At 44.4% G+C, this 17,390-nt stretch overlaps 1 protein-coding gene across 2 annotated transcripts in view; it reads left to right on the top strand.

Moving 5' to 3' along the window:
• LOC144798032 (methylcrotonoyl-CoA carboxylase beta chain, mitochondrial-like) overlaps positions 1–17,390 on the top strand; it is a 438,830-nt gene that overhangs the window by 358,307 nt on the left and 63,133 nt on the right. For both annotated transcript variants that reach the window (XM_078668818.1, XM_078668816.1), the window contains exon 8: positions 13,374–13,530. In XM_078668818.1, the coding sequence (XP_078524944.1) occupies positions 13,374–13,530 (157 nt within the window). The remainder of the gene's footprint in view (positions 1–13,373; positions 13,531–17,390) is intronic.

Genomic DNA, 17,390 nt, shown 5'->3' with positions numbered 1-17,390 from the left:
ATTAAAAGAGAAAAAGGGCACAGAAGTATTCATTACAATTAATTGCTCCCTTATCTAACCCCCACTCCTTTCCACAGATCCTCTTGTCTCTCTTAATTTGAGTGCTAACCTAAAAAAACTTGTGATGGAAAGCAGTGTCAGAGGATCTTGCGCCATTTGTAAGTGTAAAAGGGCAACCTTAGCATGCCTAAATTTCATTTTCTTCAACAAGTTTATTAGATACAGGCGCCTGGGCACTAAATAAAAAGGGCATAATAATACAAAATGAAGGGTATCCTGCGGAGATCGTTGATCGCAGCCGCAGGGACCCTTTGGCTCTACATAATTGATAAAACCTGCCAGTTCAGCTAATAAACCGTTTGCCCACACGTTTTGAATACGTTCTCGCCACAAGCTTTTGGAGTACAGATTGTGATGATTTACAGCATTTTGTGTAGTTTTTACTTTTTACAGTAGTTTTTTCACTAGGAAGTCTGTCTTGCGGTTAATGAGCTGCTGGTGGGGCACTGCAGCAGAGTGCTCAAACAGCACTGAAATCCCTCACTGTTCCTGTGGGATGCTGCAAGGAAAAGGGCTACTTGTGCAACTAGTCGAACGCAGAATAGACCAAAAACGATGGGCTAATTTAATGGAATCCGATGACTGATAAATCCCTTGCTATTGTGTTGGGAATCCCTTCATGTAAGTTGGCGGCCACGTAAATGTGATCACATGGCTGCCATCTTAAATGAGGGGATACCATCACAATCTAGTTCATCAGTCAAGCTGTTTCATTCTGTATGCTGCCTTCTGCTGTTTTTTTCTCAAAGGTGACTGCTTCAAGGCGGAACCACTACATGTAAGCTTTTCTTAGAACTGTGCGGAGCTGTAGACACTGAGCCAAAGCTTCATGGGAGATCTTTCATCTGCCCTCCGTAGCCTCCATAAAGCAGCTTTTTCCCATTTTGGCAGGGAGAGGAGGTGAACTCTATATTAGATAGAGGGGTCTCTCCATTGGTGCAGGAGCGTGCATGTCCTGAGATAGAACCACCACCCAAAGACTTTGGCTGCCCGTGTGTGAGCTGCTGTCTACTCCTGGGGATGGGGAATTGTTGCAACTCTGTTAAAATTATACAGGGAGGGACAGAGACTGAGAGGGTGGGGCGTAAACCTGCGCAGACTCAAAGGTCACAAATGCTCTCAGCAGCCAGGCACATGCATGGGGTTTAGTGCAGAATGGGGTCAACGGAAGGTGCAAGATAGCAGATTGGGGGAATTTAAATTGTGCTGCTCATTGTGTTTAATGGACAGGGATAGGCATCAAACAGAATACTTGCGGGGAAGCTCAAACTCATAGAATTATATGTTCTAGTAAAGTATGATTAAACCTATGGACACTCATTTGTGCTTGTCCAGTATTTCTGTTCCTTGTAAATTATTAATGACATTTAATCTGGTGATGTGAGCTGAGCTTTTTTTAATCCCTAATTTTTCACTTTTCTTGAAGTCGATTAGAAACTTGTTTTCCCTTCATTTTCAGTGTCTGTCTTCTTTTGATGCACCCTAGATTCTTATGATACCATGTGATTATTTACCGAAAACTGAACTAGATACAATGCAAAGGAACTAAAATAGACAAATTTATCCCCGCTGTAGCTCAATTGGATTTTGTACATTGTTGGCGGTTTTTATATCAAATGGACCAATTGATGGATCAGGGCTATTTGAGTCTTTAAAGACGAGAGTCCTAAATGCAAATGACAGAAAACCCCAGAGGATCCCACACTGGAAAATCTACTCAAGAAATTCCATATGAATAAGGTTTCAAGGTGCAAACCTGGTTCCTATATCCGGCCTGCACGCCTTCGCGGTTGGCCTGAATTTGGGACTTTGTCCCGGTCTAGCCCAACCAGACACTCGCAGTTAGTGCTTTCTGCTTCTTGGCATTATTTTTACGTTAACCTTTAAAATTGCATATCTCCGGTTCTACAAATTCGGTGTTTGTCGTTTTGGTATCCTTTTATTTATTACATTCTACCCAGTTTTTTTTTTAATTTGTGTGGGATATCTCAGGTGTTTTTGTTTACACTATATTGCTGTTTGTGTGCTGCATAAATACTTTATTCAATGTCTCTAAGTTAAGCCTGACTGCTTTGATGCCATGCTACCAGAGGGTTAAGCAAAGGTTAATTTAGTGGCTTTTGTTGTTCGCCCTGACTTGGACTATGGTTGTTGCTTGTGAAGGATCATCACCTCTCGCCCCTTAACCAAAAACCCATTTTCCTACAATCACTTTCAGCTGCCACCTCAGTTCTGTTTTCTGCTTGCTGGTTTCGGCTTGGAAACGTCTTATAAAAGCATTTTGTTCTTCTGAGAAATTGCACATTCTTTTTGTCATTGACATTGGCTTTGATTCTTAGTCCGCGTTTTCTCTCTACAGTGAGTGGTTCTTGCCATTGTTTCATCACATCCAGCAGCTGTCTGTCTTTTTTGTGTCAAATGCTTTGAAGCATACATCTGCTGCGTTAGACAGTTGATTGTGTCTTCTCCCCAATTTTTTGCCACTTGTCTAGAAAGCACCTATCAAGTAAATTGTTGTAATTTCTGTGAGGAATTCACCTAAGGCCTGTCCTTGCTGATCTCAATCATGTGCTGCAGATTTGAAAGGGTTCTTTACCACAGAACAACCTGTCCTTGTTAAGCACAGGAAGAAGGCAGAGGGACCTGGTCCCAGGCCAGGACACTTGTTGATACAATAATGTGGCACTAGTCTGCATTTTGCAACCTAATTTCAGGAAATTCCACTATCCTTTCCGAAGGGGCGTACTTATTTTTCAGTACTTTCAGGATCAGAAGTCAGCCACTTTTGTTGGCCTAGAACCCCATTGTCACGAGTGACTTAGGCATCAAATTGCTGAATAAGTGCTTCCAAAGCATGAGCACCACATGATTTTCAGTAGTTTGCAACTGCAGTTGAGGTCACAAGCCTTAGATACATTTCTTTGCGACTCACAAAGAGGAAGCGAGTCTCTTATATTACTGCTATATAACCCTATATAACAGTTCCATATCTACCTCTTCATCTGCTCATGCTGCACTGGTATAGTAGTCTCTCATATATGTTTAACAATATGCTAAATGTGCACGTTATCAATCCTAGCACGCTCAGCAAGAGGGAATGGTATTATGCAAGATTGCATACAATTAAAAACAATATTATGTTGAGTGGGCATGGCTTCTTCTAGAGTGTATTGGTGGGCCATGATATTAGTACTAATAGAAAGGCTACGATCTGGAAAAGTACATTTTTGTAAAATAGTATTGGGAGAGATGGACTCTTTATATCAGACCATTAAAGACGGTGGCAGGTGACTTAGTGTTGGTAAATGTTTGCAACAGAGTTTTCCTTGGTTATTCACTCAGTTGCCCTATGAAGAGTTCCGCAAGGTGAAAGCCAGGCATCCCGCCGCGAGGGGCCGTTGTGGAGATTAAGCAAGCTATTGCCCAGAGTCGCAGAGTGTGAACCCGTGAATCGAGTAGGCACCGGAGCTAGAATTGTCTAGTCCATGGACATTTTAGGACTCAAGACCCCGCCGAGCCGGGAATTGAACCCTGGTCCCGGGCTGACCTCTGCTTCCAGGTCTGCCTCCTCTCACCAGTGAGCCACACTTCTCCACTTCTCCAACGTAATAAGAAGTGTGGCAATTCTCAGTAAGGCTCAAAGTTGCCAGAGACAGTCTGTAGCCTCAATGGCAAGTTAAGGGGAATGGAACACTTGGCATGGAAGTGGCATGCACTGATGTATACGAATGGAACTGAATAGCCTGTGTGGTTGTTTCTTTGGTATATAGAAAGGATTTAATGGAAGCAACCAGTCGCCTTGAAAAATGGATTCAGACACTTTCTGATGTCTCCTCCTAACCACACCTAGAATTGCAGAAAGTTCACAAAACCGACTTGAAGACTCCAAGGGGTGGCATTTTCGAAGACCCTTGATCATTAGCCTCAACTACAGATTTCTTGATGGTAGTCTTTAAATACAGTTGAGGTGGATTTGTATGTGGGGGTTAATGTTATTTATAGCACCTGTTAATATGCTATAAGGTCATGCTTCTGAGGCTGTATTTGTAAGATACTTTTGCAGCAAGCTGTTCTAGATGATACGTGCTCCAGCAAAGAAATGATGAACGGAATGCTGACAATGCAAACATTCTCCACCAGTCAAAAGATCTATGTTAAATCCATCATTCTTTTGCCCACTACGCCACCCCAGTTTGGACCCAGTCATATGCTAATCAGTCTTGACCCTGTGCCCCATGGGAACAGTCCAGACTGAACTGCCAGGCCAGGTCCTCCCTGGACCGGAAACAAGCATCCTGGGACCGGTTTCAGGGTATGTCACCCTTCTTCAGTCAGGCTAGCTTGAATCCAGTGGCACAGTGAGCAAGGGACCCACGTCTGGGCATACCCATCCTACTTAGGGCGAAAAGTGTTACAGCAAACAAATGATGGATGGAATGCTGTCAATGCTAACATTCTCCCCCAGGTACTCTCTCTAGAAGCATCAGCTGTTATTAGCTGGCAGACTACATATTCTCTTTTGCCTGATGCAGAATGCCCATCCTCCCTCTCCAGCATGAATAGTTGTTGGTTGACAGGCAGCTTACTTCTATTGATGTTAAGCCAGGTTAAAATGGGGATCAAAACTGCAATACTTTATGGTTCCAAATAAGGGAACTCCCACAGCTTTAGCTATTTAAATGCTTGGTCAATAACATTCAACTTGGTTGAAATTGCTCATTTTATGTTGAAATTAGAGAATTCTAAAATCAAAGTTTCCTCTGACCGATAGAAGGCATTCTTAAATAGTTGCAGCGAAGCCCTTAGACTCCGACAATAATCTCAAACAAGTAACCTTCGAGTCTCAGGAAAAACTAAAATAGTAGGCTATTAGCATGAAAAATTAGGCTAGATTCAGGACCTTTATCGCCTGGTCTTTTCACCCAGGTTGCTGTTGATGAGACCCAGAAGGATAATAGTGAGGATCTCATATACTTGTTCACCTTAGCTCTCCAACCAAATAAAGATGGTGCACTAGTGAATGCACAGGTGGATTAGTGCAGGCAGGACCAGGGCAGTTAATTGAGTAGGCTGCATAGTGAGCAACATCACAACAAGAAGCTGACACTGCAACACCTTATTTACTATCTCATTCTATTGTGCGAGTACCACCTCCTTGCCCTGAAACTAGTGATCAGCACGAACAGGCACATGGTCTTTCTGTTACACATGACACCCTCAGACAAACGATAGCAGAGCACAAAGAGAAAGAGAGAGCTAGTAGAAGGGATCCCTTTGTAAGCTCAACTGAAGAGGACAGTTACCCCGTACTAGATGATATCACAACTTTGTTTCTCTTGTGTCAGTACCTGGGTGAGGGTAAGGTTTAAAGGTCATGATCTTCGTCCCTAGCTTTGTCACCCACTAGCCTCCAACTGGCAGTGTGAACGGGACAATAGTGCATCTGGGAAAAGGGAGGTGGAAGGGCCAAGGAACATAAGGGGATAGGTTTACTATGCCAAAAACACCTCCTGTTTCAGCTGTGGCCAGTTGATTCATTGGAGGAGAGGCTGTCCAAACTGTCCTTCGGCATTAGGTGGAAAACCCGAACAGACTATTTTCCTTACCTCCGCAGCAGTTCCCTCAATACTAGGACAACCTGAGAGGAAATGATTGCTCCATTAACACCTTAGTCCCTATAAATTAGAAATGGTAGTGTAGCCAGTGAGTTTCTAATGGACAGCCTACCCTTGTGTTATTAATACTAGTGTCAACTGATCAGCTTTAAAACTTTGATTTCTCCTCTCTTCTTCTAGGCAAAAAAATTGATGCAGTTGGCCTTTCAAAGCAAAGAGTAGCTCAAGTGTTTCCTGCCCCATTACAGTATCCATGGATCCAATTTCTGATCAACATGCCTTTCTGTACTGCCCCTTATCGCTTGTTAACCTTTTAGGTTGTTGTCTCCTATGAAGGATAAAACTATACTGTGTATTGTACCCCTGAATTTTGTTTACTTAGATGTGCCTAAAAAAAATGGTGTAGAGATCTTGCTTAATAAAACTTCTTCCTTTGCAACTACTTAAACCTCAACTTTTTCCCAAAATGTACTTCAAATTTAAAACATGCTTTCGCTCCCTTTTAATCCAGTCATGTAAGTGAAATAGTGTGTATCCTCCCTGCATAGCCTGTCAAGATTCCCCCAAGCCCACAGCGTAAATACCAGTAGCGGCTCCTCTGCTAAGGCAGAGGAACATCGCCTTTACTGTTTTTTTGCAGTGAAACACAGAGAATATAAAATGATAATAACTTGTGGTATGATAACTTTATTTTCTCCTACTTCCACCCACAGCTTTGCGTGAGGGGGCAGGAGCAGGGGGGGGGAGTGGTAGCACCCACCTAAAGTGCGCAATGACTGTTTGGACAGCCCTCTCGGGCCGCCCAAAACAGTCTTACGCACTTTGCATGTTCTCCATGCAGGCTGCATTACAGCCTATGAGGAGAACATGCCTAGGCATCCAGTCAGCATCTGAGCGCCGAAACATGGTGCTCAGACCAATCATAATGCTGCTAAGGCAGCGTTGTGATTGATTGACTGACTGGGAGCCTGGGTGTGCTTCCTGTGGCCGAGCGAGGGAAGACTACAAAGGAGAGACGTGGCGAGAAAGTACGTTTAAAAAATGTTATGTCATTTTTTAGGTCTCGGACCGACGGCTGGCTTGCCAGCCGGAAGTCAGAGAATTATTGTTGTTCAGTGTGTAGAGTAAACGAGGCTTGAACCCGCCTCTGTCCTCCATTGGCTGGCTTCCTAAACAGAGACCAGCCATTGGAGGAGGGAGGCGTCACTCGAAACAAGCCCCGTCTCGTTCGGGGGCGTGTTGGTTCTGCTCTTTCCACTTTTAAGCCCTGCCCCTTTTGGGGACGGCCAAACACGCCCCCGAATCCGAAATTTGCGGAGCTTTGCGGCCGCCATTTTGTTTTTTATCGTCTGCCGGTGAGGGTCGTCTTGGTCTTGAGCCGTTGCTTTCCTGTCTTCTTCTCCCTTCCTATTCTTCCGGTCCTCTAGAATTCTTCCTACAACTCATCCTTCTCTCCTTCCTCTCCTCCTCTGTCTATCTTCCTCGCCCTCTGTTTCCTCTCCTTTGCCGTCTACGATTGGTCTCTTCCGCCCCGTCCTGCCTCTCTTCTCCCGTCCCATGCAGTTGGCTGCCATCCCCGGCATTCAGATTTTTAAAAATATTCCTCTTATTGTATTGCCAGTGTTTACAGCAAGCATGGGCATCGCCCCTTGCCCCTGACCCCTGCAAAGTGCCACCCCCCCCCCCCCAGCAGAGCACACACGGACAGCAGACGAGCCCGCTTTTGACCCCCTGCATCGGTGAAGGAGGCTGCCGGAATACTTAAAGATACACCCTGCAGTACCTCCCTTTGTCCCAAGAGGGCCGGGCCGGAGCAGTGAATCAACCTTGAGGTGAGTCTGGGTCCCGGTTCTTACTCTGTAGCAGCTGGAGGCACACGCGAGAGAGAAGGGCTTCTCCCCCCTTTAACACCGCGGGGCAGGAAGCTCTCCTTCTACGTGCCCGCAAACCCACCCCAAACAGCAGTGGGGACTCGCACCATCACCCCAGTGCACCCGCGTCGCTCTCAGTGTGCTGGTCGTGGTTCCGGTGCTGACCGGTTCTCCAGGTACTCCACAGGCTGTCGGACGGATCAGCTGGGCTCACCACTTGCTCGCCGTCCCTCAGGAATTCCTGCTCCGCCTTGCCTCACACCAGCAGGAATTCTGCTTGCCTTCCTGGGCTGTCTCCTCTGCTGGGCCACCTTCAGCCGTGTTGGTCGCGGACCTGGTTCCTTTATTTTGTGAAAAACGGCCAGAATTATCGACACCTCCCAGTGCATGATTATAAATATGGATACATCGGTTCAGGAGCTAACCTCGTTTTCTGAGCTGCTTTAGAGGAGCACGAGAGTCCAAACAATATTTGAAAGCGGGATTAGTGTGTACCCATGTGCCGCAATTGATTCAGTATACATTCCCACTTGTACAAACACCTCTTTTGAACAGTGCGTTTACCTACACATTCATCTCTTGTTACCTCAGGAGGAGGAGCGTTGCTTAACATCACTGTGGTTTCAATTGCACCCGCCCGCACAGGATCTCAGCGTCGGGGAGGGGGGGCGCTAGACTGGAGTGCGGGTAGCAGCTGGTATCCGGCGCTCTGCCAACATACATTGCCCCCTGCCTACCTCCTCCACTCCTGGCTCAGCTCCCTCTCGCCTCAGGGCTCCTATGCAGTGCCCTCAGTTTTCTCTTCTGCAGAATGCCTTTCTGTACCTGAGCTGTTTAACATAAGTGATGAAAGTACTGTCCGAACACCTGTCCCTCCCTTGTGTCCCGAGAGACTTGGGTTACGGCTTGCTCACGGTTCGTGGTATTGTTCCCCCCCCCCCCCCCCCCCCCCCCCGCGAGTCCCGCAGTGTGTATTCACAGCACGACTCCCAGTTTCTCTTGAAGTGCTCTGTATGACTTTCATAGGGAACCGTTCTACATGAATGAGATTCATAGCCCTGTATTCTCTTTGCCGTGCATCACCTCAGTAAAAACCAAAATCTGGCTTAGGTAACTGTGTCTATCCTTCACTTCCTGTGTCTGTCCTTCACTTCGGAGCATATCCGTAGGTACGGGGGGAGCCTGGGGGTGACAGGGCGCGCTATAATTGTGTATGACTCACTCAGATGGCCGAATTAGACCGACATACATTCAACATTGTGCCCAGAGCACAGAGTGAGCGTCTGCTTTTGTACGTGTGATGCAACAAATATAAACCGGTCCTGTTTTAACTTCCGCTTCCTCCTTTTGTCTTCTTTTCCCCTTCCCATCTCCTGCATTACTCTGCTAGCTTCCCCAATTCCCTCCGCTCTTCCTTTTCTCTGTGGCTTTCCTCAGTCTTTGTCCTGCTTTCTCACCCTACTTACTTTCTTCTCTCTCCTTCCTTCTTTCTCTGTTTGTTTCGTGCACACCAGCTCTCTTAGTTAGTTAACCGGCTTTCAGGTTACACGAGCACGTTTCTTTTTTCTCCCACTTTATTTCAATGTTTTGTGAATAACATGACAAACATTACTAATGTGCCGACCCAGTGCGCACTCGAGAAATAAGTCCTAATAGCATAAATGCATAAGGAGGAGAGTGAAAGATGAGCCTCGTTTGTGGGGTGTGTGAGTGTGTGTGGGGGGGGGGGGGCAGGGGGGGGAATCTCGAGCTCCATTTGTACAATTGAGGAAAAGAAGAAACTAGGCATAGGAAATAGGAGTAATAATCTGTTAATGTTTCTTAGGGCGTTTGAACCCGCCCCTATTGGCATTGTAAATGACAAAGCCATTTATTTAACGATTAAGCTATTGGCAATGTAAATGACAATGCCATTTATTTATGATTTTAAAAAATTAAATAAATTAAAAGAAAAGTCATGAGCAATGCCAATAGCTCTACCTTTAATAATGCCGGGGCCATTGCCTTGTAAATGCTTGTTTATATTTGCATACCCCCACTGCACCCATCGTACTGCCCCTGTCCTACCTCTGATCCGTGCCGGCTGCCGCTGGTAAATACCCCTGTATTCCCTACTATCCACTCTGAGCTGAAACTACGCAAGTAATTTGCCATGTTATTCTGCTTATTAGACCAAGATATTCTCTTTCCTACTTGCAGGATAAGGATCCTATCCTGCTGAACAAGAAACCAGTGCGGAGGGGTAGTTATGTTATGTGTATGTGCAATGTGTTACATGTTGAATATGTGGAATCTAAAAATCTATGAGGGATGTGGAAGGTTAAGGGTGGAATTTGGAGTATGATGTGAGAGAATAGAATGTGGAGCGGGGAACTGACGGTTGGAATCCTGTATGGTTGCTGTTTCGGGGCTGATACTAGTGTTATCATCTTTATTTGAGATAAATGCTGGAGAAACCTATCCCCTCTTCCTGTGCTTTTGTATAAGAACTCAGTCTTAATACACAGGAAAGAAATATACCTCTTAAACAAAGAAGTGTTTGCTAGTTTTTAAGTCTCGCGCCCAGTGTTGCAGTGCGCAGCGAGATACTTCATGTAGGGGGTTTCAAAACTAACCTAGGATTCGCACACGCTTGTGCGTGTGCTTTTTGTTTTGGCCCACACTATTGGCCTTTGCGTGCGTCTTTTTAACAAAGACAGAGCTCCGACCATGGCCTATTGGTGTCGCTTACCCGCATGGCCGCCATGTGGTTTCAATTATCGTACCCAGACAAGGGCGTGATAATTTTAACCAGATGTCTCGCTGTGGCGTTCGCGCGCACCACTTGCGGGCTTGTTCTTTTTTTGATCCATTTCACAGGGAAGCAACTAAATGAAAGAAGGAAAAAGAGGTTGGGAACCTTTTCTTCAAGTCACGGTTTTCAGTAATTCCTGCATGTTGCTTTTTTATTATCTTAATGAAAAGTTTGCCTAAGTCCCAGCTTTAGACTTATCCTCCCATCTATCCGACAAGCAGACCTCCAAGTGTTTTCATTCTCACTGTAGCAGCTCTTTGTTTAACTTGCATTAATGCCACTTGGCTTTGTATGACTTTTGTAAAACTCCCACACTTCGAGATCAAGGTATTGGCATAGCAGGGGACTGATTCATACCACACACAGACTGACCGCTGGGGTGATGAATGCTCATCTGGCACACCATCAGGTGTGATGATGTATGTCAGAGATGTTCTGTTAGTTGCTGCCCAATTCTGCACATGATGGAGATGCGAAGGTGTGTATGTGCTTCTCAAATGCTGGGGATACCTTCAGGGGCTTTCCCTAATTTTTAGCTCAGTCGTCTCATTACAAGAGACTCTCAAGAATATGTAAATGAGTCCAACCAGGCCCCTAAAGGAATATCAAAAATATGTAAATGAGTCATACCAGACCCCTACAGGAAAGCATCAACAATATGCAAATGAGTTTGACATGGGCCCTGCAAGAAAGAAACAACATTATGCAAACAAGTCCCTCAAGGTCCCTCTTAGGACGGGTCAACTACATGCAAAATAATACAACATAGCACCTACAAACACGCATTTGCAATGCAATAGGTCTCGCATTTGCAAGAGTTTAAGCTATTGCCATTGTAAATGGCGGTGCCTTTTATTTATGTTTTAAAAACCAACTCGTAAATAAAAGGCATAGTCGTTTACAATGCTAACAGCTCAAACTCTCGAAATGCGAGACCTATTGCATTGCAAATGCTTGTTCTGAATCTTGCAACCATTTTGTCCTGTGTACTGCCTACCACCACATATTTCACTGTGGTCGATTTGTGTTCTGTTTTGTATTCTGTTAAAATATTCCCTAACATCCAAATTGTATTTGTGTTTATGTTGAAACTGAAGCTACTAGATTGGATTAGAATTCCAGAGGGGTGCACAAAGTCACCCTGCATTGCTCTGCCCACCCAGCTCCCCTGGCATGCCCTGCTCGCCGTTGCTCCCTGTCACATAGTGACTCTAAGTTGCTACCTCAATCTGCATCCCTTCTTCTTTCCTGCCAGGCCTGTGTTAGACCTGTCATCCTTACTGTGGTCTTCCCCCAAACATTTTGTCTGTGAACCTCCTCTTTTTTGTTGACCGTAGGACTTTGAGAACACTTTACCACTGCTTACCAGTGCTAAAGTGCATGTGCTTATCCCCTATCATAGTAGCATTGGTGTATACACAATTGACATATTTAGTTTGCTTGCAAGTCCCTTGTAAAGTGGTATACAATATACCCAGGGTCTGTATCTAAATGCTACTAGTAGGCCTGCATCACTGATTGTGCCAACCATTCAAGTAGCCTTTCAAACCTGTCTCAGGCCTGCCATAGTACGGCCTGTGTATGCAGTTTACGGCCACTTCGACGTGGCATTTAAAACCACCGGTCAAGCCTTAAACTCCCCTTTTATCACACATAAGTCACTCCTAAGGTAGACCCTAGGTAGCCGTAAGGGCAGGGTGCTGTGTAAGTAAAAGGTAGGACATGTACTGGTAAGTTTTGTATGCCCTGGTAGTGATTAACACCCCAATTAATTTTCCACTAGTGTGAGGCCTATTGCTCTCAAATTCAAGCATTGTGAGGCAAGCATTGGAAATTCCTTGATGCACTTTTAAGCTGTAATTCCTGATTAGGAAGGAGTAGCTGCATTTGTTTCATATCTTTGGAATGGTAATGATAAATCCCCTTTACTGGTAACGTTGGATTTAACATTACTATTCTAGAAATGCAACTTTTAGAAAGTGGACATTTCTCTGCTCTTACTGCTCTATGTGCCTTGCAGCCTGTCTCTAATACACTCATAAAAATATCTATTTTTCTAACCCTGTGTGGAGTATTTTACTGTGTGTGTGTTTCACAAATACTTTACACGTTGCCTCTTTAGATACGCCTGACTGCTCTGTGCCAAGCTACGAGAGGGTAAGCACAGCTTATCTTTTAGTCTGGGTTAGCTCACCATGACTAGAGTGGTGGTTCCTGCTTGGACAGGGTGCTTACCTCTGCCAACCAGAAATCCCAGTTCTAACAGCCTGGAAGCTGCAGTTTACCCTTTCGTATACCCCACTCCAACATGGGCATCCTCAATCATGGAGTGAAATGGCCACTGCAGCATCATGACTCGTGCCTTCTGTTGTGCATTCATATCCGTCATCACACTTTAGATGGCCATTTTGGCTTGTTTTGTGCTCTTCTTGCCAATACTCTTCAACATCTGCAATATGTTTTTTTGGTCTGATTTGATGATGCTGTTCTGCATTGGCAACATGCAGTGGCAAAACTAAAAGATCAGCTAATGCCTTTCAAAGGTGAGACCTATTGTCTTTGCCAATATTTGTTATCTTACCAAGTGGCCCTAAGGCTATTACCGTCCAGCTCAAAGGTGACCCTGGCTATGAAGGAACGGAGGGCAGGAACAATGTGTTCATCCTAGGCAAAAGTAAAATGGCAGCCTGACTTATAGGCATGTTATGTTGGTGTGAGTTCTGGATTTATTTTATTTGCCCCTGACTGTCTCTTTCAAGGAGATGGTGGCATAGTGGGCTTTGGCGGATCAGTAGGATGCTCCCAATCATCGTCATAACTATAATACCATTTATAAAAAACACACTTTCATATTTGCTATCGGGACGCTTAAAGGTGTGCATCATTTATATGAGCTTTTGTTATAAAAATCAAACATTTAGTTGATTTGCAAGTACTAACATGCAGTTCACCAGATGTCATAAATTGCTTTTTTAAGTGGTGACCCATTAGCACATGATCATTTAAGTTGGTTCTTTATATTTTCTTTCTTAGTCAGCTTGTTGGGATAGTGGCTAACAATGGAGAACTCACACATGATGCATCTTTGAAAGGAAGCCATTTTGTACAGCTCTGTAACCAGAGAAACATTCCCATTCTGTTTCTTCAGAACACATCTTCTCAACCATCACTCACGTCCCATCTTTCACAGGTATAGTGACAAAAGACCACATGTAAGCTTGAAAAAGATCTTTTTTTGTTTAATGCTAATTTAAAATATTTGCAATGTTTTGTTCCCTGCAAAATCAATTTGATAGGCAATGGATGTTTGGTACTAGCTGTCATACCACCTTTTACTTGAATGGGTCTAAAATAGGACAGTGTTTGTTTAGGAACAGAGGTTTCTAAAGAAATAATATACATCTACATAAACGAGGCACTGTACATTTGTTCTACTGTCCAAGCAAGTGTATATGCTCTCCTTTTATGTAGTATAGGTGGGCAAAATATTCTACCTCTAGCTCAGATTCTGCTAATCATCTAGCTACTAGAGTAAAGGTGGATGTAACGATGGGCATGTACACCAGAAAAACCTGTACTTGTACTGTGTATCAGATGTTCTTAAACTTCACGAAGAGGAGAGGGCCCAGCAGCAGAAAATCTAGCAATATTTAGAGTGAGGGGTATTTAAAAGAATGAATGAAAACAATGATTAAAAGATACTTTAAGCAACTGCAGACCAGTTAAGACCAGACATAGCACCAAACGAGCCATTTAGAGTCAAATGTGAACTCAGCCCGCGATCCCTTCTTTATCCTAATTCAGCTTATAAATACTGAATTTTTAAGGCTTTAGTCTACAAATCTTGCTTTAGGAAATATTTTCAAACTATTATAATTTAATGGCTGGCTACGGTGTCATTACTAGCATTTAGAGAGAGAAGTCAATAGGTATGGAGGAGCGCTGAATGGATCGAAGAAGGCAGAGCACCCGTAGGTTCCTGTAAAGCTCTTTAATCACCTGTGTGACCTGGAGCTAGCAGGCAAATAGGACTTGGTCACCTGGGTAGAAACAGAAGTAGAACCCATGAATGGGAGGAGCCTTCCCCAGTTTGAGTGTGATCTTCCTGACAGAAAGCTGCCACAGTCTGAAGAACTGGTTTGTGAGGAGTAGCAACCATGCAGTACCATTCAAGAAAGAAGCAAGATGAACTTCAAACCTTTTTTCAAGTGAGACCTCTTCCACTACTACCTGGCTATGGGAAGAGCTACAGTTGGCAGGCAGTAGGTGTTGTGGAGTCCCCAGCTCCATGGACTCCACCTCACATCTTAGAGTTAACGTGGTGGAATCCCTCAGATATGTGGCAAAAGGAGTATGTGGGAGGCTGACACCTTTAAGTGATGGTTGATTGTTTCAACCATTATGTATGGGGCTATTCCAGACTGAAATGCTACTAATCATACTAAACGAGACCTGAGATGAACCCCCAAATCTAATAAAGCTATTCAGCATATAACAAAGTTTCTCTAAATGACTATGGGTTGAAGCCAGTCAGAGAATGTTAAACCCTTTGGTGCTGAATGTGGTGTTTTGTACTGGCGATCATGCCCACATCTCAGCTGCATCTGACAATCTACCTATCTGACAAGCAGAGACATTTAGCCTTTTCCGGAACTTCTTTGAATTGCACTGCTTGTCATAATTCATGGAAAGGGGCTGAGGATTTGTGCCATTAAGGTGCATCACCACCGGGGCTAAAGAAGGAACAAGTGGAAACAATTAGTTGTGGCCCAAGCTCCTTTAGCTATAAGTATTTGGCCAGTGGGTTTCAAGTATTCAACTGCTCCTCTTCCAGTGATCACTGTAGGGGATGTGGAGAGCATCTGACGGGACTTCTAGGTGAAGGGACCTTAGGAGAGGTTTGTCTGAACTACATATGGAAGTTCATTACATGCCATGACCTTGGAGAATGCTAGAATAAGATCTAAAGAGGCGTGACCAACAACTAGTGGAACAGCAATAAAGGGTATAAAATAGATCAAAGAGAAATAATGTTCATGTCCAGGGTCTTTCCTGATTGCAGGGCACACAGACCAGTGTCAGTTTATAATTGACAATTTGGGCAAAGCTTCTCTTGATACAGATTCAACGCACATTTCTTTTACCTAATTGCACAATGATCTTCCTCAGTATGTTCTAGCTTGCATCCATTACTGTACTGTCAACTAAAACATAATTAGACTGTAAGCAAAGAGGGGAGCTTCTGTTAATTCTTATCAAGTATGGAGTTTTCAAGACTTTTGCTTGGCTTCACTACATCTGAGCCATGATCTGAAAACACTGGATCCATTTCTAATAGGCGTGGACACCCCTCCCGATTAATTTTTAGATTGAAGAATAAAACAAAATTTGTAAAACCTTACAGCAGTGAAAAACATCCAAGCTGTATCCAAATCCATAGAGGGATCGCAGGATCAAAGGTTTAGATCTTTACTTAAATTGCATGGCAATGAAAACTACACATCACTGGTGTCAGGAAGTGGGCCTTTAATTAAAACACAGTTCTTATAGCATCTCTGCTCAAGTTCATGTAGCTGTGGTACAAGCAGTAGGCAGTTACTCAGAGAGATGTGTATTAAGTTCAAGCAGTACCAACAATATTGAGGTCAAGATAACACAATACAATTCCCAAACCAGTTTAGAAAAAATAGAGAAAAACATTAATAATATTAAAGTCAGATAGGGTGAACTGGAGATGAGAATTTTAAGTTTTTTAGGCAAAAGCGTCCAGAAAAAGTAAAGCATGAATTGAAATGATCAGTTTGTGGTTTATCAGTGGTCCGTTATGTCTAGCAGATCACGCCACTTACGGTTTTTACCTTTGGACTTAATATGCAATTAGGTTTCCATAGTTTTTCAGAGGGGCAAGGTCCAAGACTGAAGCAATGAGGGTCCCTCTAAGGCAGATACGTCATTGAGCTTGCACTAAAGCCAATGGTTGTGGTGCCAAAAGCTCAAAATGAGACAAAGCTGAGTGTCGCTCTGTGCTGGGATAAATTTGTCCAGGATTTTATTTACAGCCTTAGGCATGTTTTTGATTCTCACACGCAAATAACCGTTAACATGAAGTTCCATTGATCCAGAATTCATTGCGGAAAAATGTTCAGAAAGGGACAAACCTGATTTTCTTGCCCTTATAAGGGGCACCTACCGTGGGAAGCATCAGCACTTTGTCCTGGTCCTTGGAAGGTGGAAATAAGGGCTAAACACCTCGTCTCCATCAAACAGGAATTTTCCAAACCTGACAGCGAAACAACAGACGTCCCACCATCTCAAGGACTCTGCAACAGACTCATCCTCTTCTTTCACCTCAAGATCAAAACACTTTATGACAACTTCGATGATCAAGACCTCTGCACCGCCTCAACTCTCACCCCCAGCAACGCCATCCAGCAGACCCTACTCACCCGGACCCTGCTCACGACAGAAGACACCTTAAAGACCATTAAAAGCATCCACTCCGGAGCACCCTCAGACCCCTATCCGCCCCACATCTTCCACAGGTCCGCCACAGCCATTGCACCCGAAATATGTCAAACAATTAACATTCCCCGACGACTGGAAGCACGCCGAAGTCAACCCCCTCCTCAAGAAACCCACCGCAGATCCGACCGACCTCAAGAACTTCAAGCCCATCTCGTTGCTTCCATTCCAGCCAATGTGATAAAAAAGGCCCTCAACGCCCAGCCAGTATAATTCATCGAAGCCAACAGTGTCCTAGACATCTCTCAATCCGGATTCCACAGCGACCACAGCACTGAGACCACCCTCCTCGCCACCACTGATGACATCCGAGCCCTCAGCAGCCCTCATCCACCTGGACCTATCAGCATCCTTCGACACCATCTCCCACCTCACATTAGCCACCAGACTCCACGACGCCGGCATCCGAGGAAAGCCCTAGACTAGATGCGATCATTACTCACAGGCAGAACCCAGAGTCAGACTCCCACCCTACTTCTCAGAACCGAGACCAGATGCAGAGTACCCCCAAGGATCCTCCCTCAGCCC

The sequence above is a fragment of the Lissotriton helveticus genome, chromosome 1_2 (genome assembly GCF_964261635.1).
Source record: "Lissotriton helveticus chromosome 1_2, aLisHel1.1, whole genome shotgun sequence".
Lineage (NCBI taxonomy): Eukaryota > Metazoa > Chordata > Amphibia > Caudata > Salamandridae > Lissotriton > Lissotriton helveticus.
Note: the sequence above shows the minus strand (reverse complement) of the source record. Positions and strands in the feature narration are given on the sequence as shown.